Source organism: Coffea arabica, chromosome 10e (assembly GCF_036785885.1).
Source record: "Coffea arabica cultivar ET-39 chromosome 10e, Coffea Arabica ET-39 HiFi, whole genome shotgun sequence".
Lineage (NCBI taxonomy): Eukaryota > Viridiplantae > Streptophyta > Magnoliopsida > Gentianales > Rubiaceae > Coffea > Coffea arabica.
This window is the reverse complement of record NC_092328.1, coordinates 45,433,680-45,443,963: the sequence shown is the minus strand read 5'-3', so window position 1 is coordinate 45,443,963 and position 10,284 is coordinate 45,433,680. Positions and strand designations below refer to the sequence as shown.

The 10,284-nt window shown below is 34.1% G+C and overlaps 1 protein-coding gene across 1 annotated transcript; it reads left to right on the top strand.

The window, feature by feature from the left end:
- The first annotated feature begins 3,931 nt into the window (after positions 1-3,931).
- LOC140015541 (uncharacterized) lies at positions 3,932-6,723 on the top strand. Its single transcript, XM_072068217.1, has 2 exons — positions 3,932-4,436; positions 5,158-6,723. The coding sequence occupies exon 2, from the start codon at positions 5,739-5,741 to the stop codon at positions 6,492-6,494; it is 756 nt and encodes a 251-aa protein (XP_071924318.1). The 5' UTR covers positions 3,932-4,436; positions 5,158-5,738; the 3' UTR covers positions 6,495-6,723.
- The last annotated feature ends 3,561 nt before the right edge of the window (positions 6,724-10,284 follow it).

Genomic DNA, 10,284 nt, shown 5'->3' with positions numbered 1-10,284 from the left:
TTGTTTTATGCTCATGTTGTTCATGGTGGATGGAGATTTGGAGTATTACACCGTTTGGGATTAGGGATGCTGTGTTTGTTGCTGCTTTTCAAGTTGATTCTCTTTGGATTGGTGATTCAGACAATTGTCTACTTTGTTTGCAAGTCTTATCACCATGAAAACATTGAGAAGTCAGCCCTGTCGGATCATCTTGAAGCTTATTTGGGGGAATATGTGCCTTTGAAGTCCAAGGATGTACAACTTGAGCAGTATGAATATGATGCTTGATGGTTGATTCTAGTATGGTAGCAAAATTTGTACTTTGATAATAATATCCTTTAGTTTTTTTCTCTATTTTTGTTTTTCATGCTAATTAGTGTTTGCCTTTTGGCTTATATTACTCCAAAGCACCCTCATGCTCTTTTATATGTACTTGTTATGTATAGCTGATAAGTGACTAATTTACGTAATAATTGTATGATATTTTATATTATTTTTAGTCACGTTGAGTATATTATTGGAAGAAAATGAATCATTTTGGCTATAATTAGTGAAAAATGCTTTTAAGTGGCTAAATGAGGTTTTTATCACTTTTTACTTGGATTTTGTGCATTTTGACAGTTTTGACACATTTTCGTATTTTGGCTATAACTTGAGCTACAATGATCGGATTGAAATGATTCTTAAACCAATTTGAAGATAAGAGATAGATCTACAACTTTTGTGAGACATCTGAATCCAGTTTGAAGGTTTTCCAGGTCAAAAAGGCGAATTACAGTAGCTAATTTCCATTGGTCGAAGCTAGAACAGGGCAATGAGCAGTCAAGGGTATTTCGGTCATTTATCAGCCTACACAGATCCAAATGAGGTGATTCTTGATGCATTGGAAAGTAGCTCAAGGAGCTACAAGTTTTATGTTTCGGTCAAGAGTTAAATCAGCTTTTATCATCAAGAAAAGTTCAGTTGAAGTTGACGCAAAATCGGAGCAGAGCTGGAAATTGAACAAAAGTGCACCAAAATGTCACTGTAGCAATCCGGCCTGAACTTGGCCGGATTTTTGGCCGGATTTCTGGCCGGATTGTGGTTAGAGAAGGCTGCTCTTTACGCGGAAAACTTAATTTCACCTCCACTAAGTCACATGTAATGCTAGACATGTGAGAAACATTACCAGCTGTAAAAGGGAGGTGTAAGCCTCATTTCTTGACCACCTTTCATCTTTATATAGCCAAAACTTGCAAGATTGAAGGGAGAAGAGAGAGACATACGGGAGAACTTGGAGAGTGCAGAAATGTAGCTCTTTCATCTTCTGAGTGTTAGGTTAGCATTAGTATAGACTAGTATAGTTCATCCATTCCTGTATGTTAGCTAGATTAGGATGAAGATGGAGATGAAGGAGGAGGTGAAGCTCAAGTGACATGGGTAATCTCTTCTCCAACTCTTTATCTTTTGTATCAGATTCTTAAGTTTAGTTGATATGCAAGTTCTGGATTTTATGTTTATTATGTGTCTTTAAAGTTTATGCCTTGGGTTTGGTTGAACTTTCTATGATTGTTAGTGTTTATTATTTGGTTATTTGATTGCTATGATTTGAGTAAGTTATTTAGCACTTTGACTCTTTAAATCATGATTAATCTGATATCATTAATTGTGATTATCTAAGGTGTTGTTTCTGCAATGAAAATTGAGATTTAACATTAGTTCAAGAAGTGTTAAATATAGGGAGTACACTCACGAAAGTAGAGGTGCACCTATGTGGTTTTTAGTGATTCATTTCATGTAATTTCACTGAAGAAATGAACTTGTAGCTAATTTCATAACCATGAGAATATGTATGGATTAGTTATAAGTATAATTGATTCACTACGAAAGTAGGATTCAAATGCATAAGGAAATTACACCATAACTAGCCTAGATGTAGTACTCAATGATCCAAATATAGCACTTGCATGAGTAGTTAGAGATACCACAACCTAAGGAGCTTTTATTTGCTATTTTGTATAATTTTAGTAGGTTAAATTTGTTATAATTCATTGATAGTCTAAATAATAGAGAAGCTTTAGTAATACCGGTAATTGTTCACTCTTCCCTGTGGGATCGACCCGATATATACCCTAAACTACTAGTTGACCTGTATACTTGCAGTGAACGGGTGTAATTCGATTTTTTTTTTAACTTGTACGTATATTAAAAACCCGTCAAGTTTTTGGCGCCGCTGCCGGGGAAGATTTGGCAATATCAGTGTGAAGAGTAACTTTATTAGTTTAGACATTTTATTAGTTATAGTGTGAATGTTATTTTCTATAATTTTAGTGTTTTATGTGTGTATGTGTTTTATCACCTATTCTTCTTACTAATCTTGCTATTAAGCTGTTTAAAAACAATTTTAGGTGATGAGAAGGATAGATCAAAATGAAGGACAGTGCTTGAGAAGTGGAAGATTGGCAATGGATGGTTACCAAGTGCAAAGCTTCTTCAACAGAAGTAACCAAGAATTTACTGAATGTATGTCTTTTGAAGATGGTTTAAGGTGCTTAAAGACTAAATTTGATGTTATGATGTTACAAGTTCAAATGGACACAATTATGCATGAAATTGAACAAGGGAGGAATGTTAATGCTTTTAATTCTTATCATGTAATTTGTGACTTGTGTGGAAGTTATCATGCTATTAATATATGTATGCAAGCACAAAATGTGGATTATTATGATGAATTAGAGCATTACAATCCCTGTTTTGATCGATATAGTGCTAATGGTTGGGATAATCAATGTACTTATAGTGATTATTCATATTTTTATGATTACCAACGTGAAAGTGTCCAATATGAATCAAAACCGTCTTGGGAGTTGGCAATAGAGAAGTTACCTAATGCACCTCTACCTTGGGAATCAGAAAGTGAACTATTAGCTAATGATTCTAATGCATCTTGGGAGCTAGCTGTAGAAAATTTTTCTAATCAATTTGATTTAACAATAGAAAAGCTAGCAAATGCAACTTCCAACCGTTTTGATAGGATTGAGGAAAGAATAGATGAATTAGCTTCTCACTTTGGTAGAATACATGAGCAATTGAATGCATTGTGTGAAGTTATTTCCTCTAATAATTTGCAAAATGATCCTAGCATGAATGGTAGGAATGTTGTATGTGAAAATGGGTTGCGTTTTGATGAAAATGATGAATCTCAAGTGTGTTTTAATGAGTAAATATCCATTTCACATGATAATATCTTTGGAACTAACTTTGAGTCTCAAGAGGTGAGTTTTAATGACTCATTTTTCACCCCTCTTGAGGAGTGCATTGAAAGTATAGGTTCTAAGGGTATTGCTACCTAGGATATTTTCATGGCATTTCCTTTGGTGAATTCTCAAGTGGTGCATACTCAAGGTAATATCTATGAAACACTTGGGATAGGTAAGTCACTGTTATTTCTCACATCATTAGATCATGTGACTTTTGCTATAAAGTCACCATTTAATGATTCACCACGTCCAAAAATGGTGGATTATTCGCTAACTAAACCTCCTTGATAATGAGGTTATATAGTCAAGCTAATGACTATAAAGAAGCGTTTGTTGGGAGGCAACCCAACGATTTCTTGTTTTTAGTAAGTTCAAGTTGTTTAATTAGTGTTTTTGTGTGTTTTATAGGTGGCAATGGCAATGGTTTATGCAATTTGTTTCAAGTGCAAAAGAGCTTATAAGGAAGCAAAAAGGGAGTTTTCTTGTTCATTTGATTCAATTCATGCATTTGAAGTGCTTAATTCTAAAGTTATATTGATGCATGATTTCATGTTTTAAGGAGCAATTGGTTGAGAAAGCACATTTTTTATGTTTAAGGTGAATTTTTCTTGAAGAAAATGGAAAAGGTTGAAAATTGGGTAAGTAAAAAAAAAATTTAAATGGAAAACGGAAGGAAAAACTGCAGAAATAAAAAAATTTCTGCAGTAAATCCGGCCAATTTTTGGCCGGATTCATGGATGGATTAATAAGGGAAGGAAAGAACGATTTTTGAAGCTACTGCCTCATATCCGGCCGGAAATCCGGCCAGTTTCCGGCCGGATATGCATTATCAAAAAAAAAAAAATTCCTTGGCCAGAATCCGGCCGGATATCCAGCCAGAGGCACGCAAATAGGGGAATCCGCGCACGGATTCCCCAATTCCCTCCTTCTCTTCTTCTTCAATTCACATACACACTTACACCTTAAATACACACCACTCCTAAAATCCATCTTTTCATCGTCCAATCTCCAAACTAAATACACCAAAACATTCCCCTTTCTCTTAAGAGTTGATTCCATAGCTTAAATTCTTTCAAAAGCAAGTTTTAATTCGGATTTGAGCAACTCAAAAACAAGGGTTTCACATTTTTGAACTCTTCATTTGAGGTCGAATTGGAGTGAAATTTTTGGGGGTTTTTTCACCATTTACATCCATAATCATCAACAAACAAGTTTAAGGTAACAAATCTTCACCAAATGTTGTCATTTGAATTTTGCCATTTATCACTTTTTTCTATTTTTGGGCAATTTCGAATTTTTTTTCATTTTGTGAAGTTTGATACTTTTTATTAAGCTTATTGAGTTTATTGATGATTATTGGTGATGTTTAAATCATGGGTTTGTGATTATTTGGTGAATTTAGCAATTTTTAGCTAATTTTGAGGATTAATTTGATTTGATAATTATTAGCTAAATTCTTGAGCTAATTGGATTGAAGAAAACTGTATGAGATTAAGGGATTGCTCTAGGATATTTACATGCTAATTTTAGAATTAATTTGCCTATCTCTTGATTTTTGGCATGTTTATTCTAGAATTTTTTGGTGAAAAGTGAATTAATGACCGTTTAAAACCTAAAACTTATGGTTAAGGTGCTATTTAGCATTTAATTATGTTTATTTAGGCCATTAAGTTGGGAGTGAGTTGTTTGTGTGCTTAAGTGCTTCTTCTAATTAATTGGATATTATATGCTTAAATGTTTTATTTGGAGAAATTATAGGAGCAAAAGTTGTTGATAACCACTTTGGACACTTACTTATGGTATTGATTGCTAATTATCATGTAAGTAAGTTAATGAGTTTGTCTCTTTAAAGATAGAGATAAATGCGACTAAGTGTTTGTTATCTTCTATTTAACAATGTACCTATTAAATGAAGTTAACGTTTAATAATTTTAATTAGGTACATTGGCTCGCACTAAGAAAGGTGCGGTGAAATCTCCATCTCCCAATAGGAGAGGAGAAACTTCGACGTCTAGATCACAGCGCATGAAAAGAAAAGTAAGTAGACGTCTTGTACTTGAGGACGAGCCGTCATCTGAAGAGGAGACTCAACAACAAGAGGAACAAGAGGTACAAGGGGAATAAGAGTAGGAAGTCCCACATGATAAGTCGCGCTTCATCTCCGCCGAAAATGAAGTCTGGTACAATGCTAGGAGGAGAGCTAAGATATTGGCGGAGAAGAATGTCACTCCGGATGTTAAGGAGGTATATCTTCTCAAGGCCTCCTTTGTCAAATTGGGATGGGAAAACTTTTTTAACATCCCAAACTTCTATTATGAGGAGCTTGTCCGAGAATTTTATGCAAATGTGGAGGACAAGAAGGTTTTTCACTACGACACGGAAGTGATTACCAGTACAGTGCGAGGAAAAAAAATTTGAGTCCATAGAGCTGATTTGGAGCGCTATTTTCATGTTTCAGATGTGGGATATAAGGTAGATTTGAAGAAAGCTTTCAAACCCAGTGATCTGGACTCTTGGAACATGCTAGAGACACTTGTATGTTTGGGGGTTGAGTACAAGGCTACTCGGAAGACTGGGCGATATTCCGTATTGAATTCATCATTTCCAGAGTCCCAACGTCTTCTTATTTACCTGTTTGCCTCCAACATTATTCCGAGGGCAAGTGGGACCAATGAGACGCGCACAAGTGACATCTATTTATTGGATAAAATGGAGCATAGACTAGGCAACATCCAAGGCATTCCATTGGGAAGCATTATCATTAACCACATGTGGACTGTGGTTCGCAGTAATGACATCAAACATGCTTTCCCATATCCTCGGTTCTTGATCTTCGAGTTTCAAAGGGGTGGAGTGGATTTTTCTAATGCTATACCTACAGGTCTCAAGAAGAAGGACGTCTTTACACTGGATTTTTGCAAGTTTATTTTGAAGAGTAAAGACGCAGGTGGCTCTTCAACTCGAGGAGGTGTTCAAGCAGACATTCAGCAAGAGGAGGAAGCTGAGATTGAACGAATTGAAGGAGTTCAAGGGGTTGAGACAACTATCCCACTGGTCTCAACTGAGCCGTCTTCCTCACGTCGTCCAACCTCACCTCAAGACACTCGGTCGTTTCTCAAGAAGATAATGGATAAGCTGCTTTGCGTCGAGGCTGAGATGAAGAAAAATCGACAAGAGAACAAACAGAACTCCGAGCGTTTTCGTCGCATTGAGGCCAAGCTTGGTATTGAAGATCCTCCGACTCCACCCTCTTCACCTGACCAAGCGACTACTTGAGGGAGTGCTCGTCACCACTTGACATTGCTGCTGGCTTTTATTTTATTTTCCGTAGAACTTGTGATGTTTACCTTTTTAATGATTTTCTTTATTTCTTTTGCGTGAACTTATCCAAGTGATCTTCATCTCTGTTATGATTTTAGTGTTTTCAGACTACTTAAGGTTGGAAATTCGTCACTTGGACATGGATTCGGATTGCGCAAGTTCAATTGAGCAGTATTTTCTTTTACTCTTTATTTATTTTCCTTTTCTCACATTGAGGACAATGTGAAGTTTAAGTGTGGGGGAGGAAAATACTAGACTTGCATTTACTTGCCATGTGATGATATTTTGTGAATCTAAATGCTTAGAAATGTTGGAATTGTGTTTGAATTATTTGCCATATGGATAATTTACTTGAAATTGGGTTTGTTGGCAGGGAGTTTCATCCATTTATAAGGGGAAATTTCTGTCAAAATTTTTATAAAATCTTTTTCAATATTTCATTATGGCCCAAAATTCTTCAAATTTTTGCATTTTTGTGCAAAAAGGGCTAAATTGTTCCAACCTTAAGTGTTTGATTCTTCCAATTGTTGAAATTTTATGTGTATTTTGGAAGGTTTAATCCTTATTTAACTTGGAAATGGTTATTATGCAATTATAATTTTTGTATTTTAGAAAGTATATTCGGTAAAGTCAGGAAAATTATGCCTATAATTTTACATGTTTAATGAGATTTCTTCTCTTTACTTAATTTGCAAGTAAGTGATTGATATAGTCGATAAAGGTTGTACTCCTCCTTTGATTATTCTTATATATTTTCTATGAGGGAAAATTTATTTATTGTCTTATAAAAAGAAAAAAAAAAGAGAAAAAAAAAGTAAAATAACAATTGTTTTACTCCAATGATTCTCGTACCGAATAATCGGGGGTTGGCATCAAAAAATGTCAATTTTCGCGTAAAAAAATATTTGAATTAAGAGTATGCATAGCAACTTGAATAAGTGAAATGTTGAGTAACCAGAGATCTTCACCTAAAAGTGTCGATTTTCGCGTCAAAAGGCATTCTTACTATTTAAGTAAAATTAGTGTGAATAAATCATTCTTAGTTGTAAAATTTTGAGAAAAGGATGATTATAGGAGGAAGAATGCTATAAATTGACTATATGATTTACTTATTTGTGAAATTAGGTTGGGGGTAAGAGATTAAGTTTAACTTGTTAAATTTAGGGCATAATTATCTTTCCTTTACTTGATATTATAAGTATTTAATGTAATTTGAACAATTGTATAATGATTATTGTCCAAGTCTTGAGGAATTAGATTTGACAAAAGTGCATATATTGTTTCACCTCTTGAATCATTGTAGTTGATTATGTATGGATTGCTTGAGGACAATCAATGATTTAAGTGTGGGGGAGTTTGATAAGTGACTAATTTACGTAATAATTGTATGACATTTTATATTATTTTTAGTCACTTTGGGTATATTATTGGAAGAAAATGAATCATTTTGGCTATAATTAGTGAAAAATGCTTTTAAGTTGTTAAATGAGGTTTTTATCACTTTTTACTTGGATTTTGTGCATTTTGACAGTTTTGACACATTTTCGTATTTTGGCTATAACTTGAGCTACAATGATCGGATTGAGATGATTCTTAAACCAATTTGAAGATAAGAGATATATCTACAACTTTTGTGAGACATCTGAATCCAGTTTGAAGGTTTTCCAGGTCAAAAAGGCAAATTACAGTAGCTAATTTCCATTGGTCGAAGCTAAAACAGGGCAATGAGCAGTCAAGGGTATTTCGGTCATTTATCAGCCTACACAGATCCAAATGAGGTGATTCTTGATGCATTGGAAAGTTAACTCAAGGGGCTACAAGTTTTATGTTTTGGTCAAGAGCTAAATCAGCTTTTATCATCAAGAAAAGTTCAGTTGAAGTTGACGCAAAATCGGAGCAGAGCTGGAAATTGAACAAAAGTGCACCAAAATGTCACTGTAGCAATCCGGCCTGAACTTGGCCGGATTTGTGGCCGAATTGTGGTCAGAGAAGGCTGCTATTTACGCGAAAAACTCAATTTCACCTCCAATAACTCACATGTAATGCTAGACATGTGAGAAACATTACCAGTTGTAAAAGGGAGGTGTAAGCCTCATTTCTTGACCACCTTTCATTTTTATAAAACCAAAACTTGCAAGATTAAAGGGAGAAAAGAGAGACATACGGGAGAACTTGGAGAGTGCAGAAATGTAGCTCTTTCATCTTCTGAGTGTTAGGTTAGCATTAGTGTATACTAGTATAGTTCATCCATTCCTGTATGTTAGCTAGATTAGGATGAAGATGGAGATGAAGAAGGAGAAGGTGAAGCTCAAGTGACATGGGTAATCTCTTCTCCAACTCTTTATCTTTTGTATCAGATTCTTAAGTTTAGTTGATATGCAAGTTCTGGATTTTGTATTTATTATGTGTCTTTAAAGTTTATGCCTTGGGTATGGTTGAACTTTCTATGATTGTTAGTATTTATTATTTGGTTATTTGATTGCTATGATTTGAGCAAGTTATTTAGCACTTTGGCTCTTTAAATCATGATTAATCTGGTATCATTAATTGTGATTATCTAAGGTGTTGTTTCTGCAATGAAAATTGAGATTTAACATTAGTTCAAGAAGTGTTAAACATAGGGAGTACACTCACGAAAGTAGAGGTGCACCTATGTGGTTTTTAGTGATTCATTTCATGTAATTTCACTGGAAAAATGAACTTGTAGCTAATTTCATAACCATGAGAATATGTATGGATTAGTTATAAGTATAATTGATTCACTACGAAAGTAGGATTCAAATGCATAAGGAAATTACACCATAACTAACCTAGATGTAGTACTCAATGATCCAAATATAGCACTTGCATGAGTAGTTAGAGATACCACAACCTAAGGAGCTTTTATTTGTTATTTTGTATAATTTCAGTAGGTTAAATTTGTTATAATTCATTGATAGTCTAAATAATAGAGAAGCTTTAGTAATACCGGTAATTGTTTACTCTTTTTTGTGGGATTGACCCGATATATATCCTAAACTACTAGTTGACCTGTATACTTACAGTGAACGGGTGTAATTCGATTTTTTTTTTTAACTTGTACGTATATTAAAAACCCGTCAGAAGCATTAGATGTTAAAGGTATCTTGCTACTTGTGTTTACAACTAATTGTGACAAATCATTTTTACAATTGTAACTTATGGTCAATTTTTATTTTACATATTACTTGTTATTATCTAATTGTAACTTTCACAAAGAATAGATACTCATTAGAAAATGACAATGTTGTGCCAGTATAAAGTACTTTTTAATGAAATTTGGCATGGATTTAAGATTACATATATCATATATTTAATCAATTCGCAATTCATTTCATTTTAGCACACTATTGTAACTATTTGAAATTTAATGGATCATATTAATCAAAAGTTAAAATATAGGGGACCAATACGAAGTTAGAACTGTTGGCTAATAGCAATATGATTTTGACCATTAGTTATTGTTGAATCTTCATCAGTTGTACTAAATATGCTTAAAATCTGAAACTTTGAGAACCAAATTTGTTTTGATCAAAACATTAGAGATCAATTTAACACAGAGACTAAATATTAGGAACCAAAACTGTAATTCTAGCTTGAGAAGGTGATGCACGAATAGAAACGTTTTCGTATCAAGTCTAGTTTGCTAGTAACTTTCATTGGCTGATAGGCTGTAATTTATCATTTATTTTATAATTAATTTCCCTTATTACCTGACCCAATGTGG

Excerpts from the sequence above, each read along its gene's own strand:
- LOC140015541 (XM_072068217.1), top strand. The coding sequence starts at position 5,739 with ATGCTAGAGACACTTGTATGTTTGGGGGTTGAGTACAAGGCTACTCGG.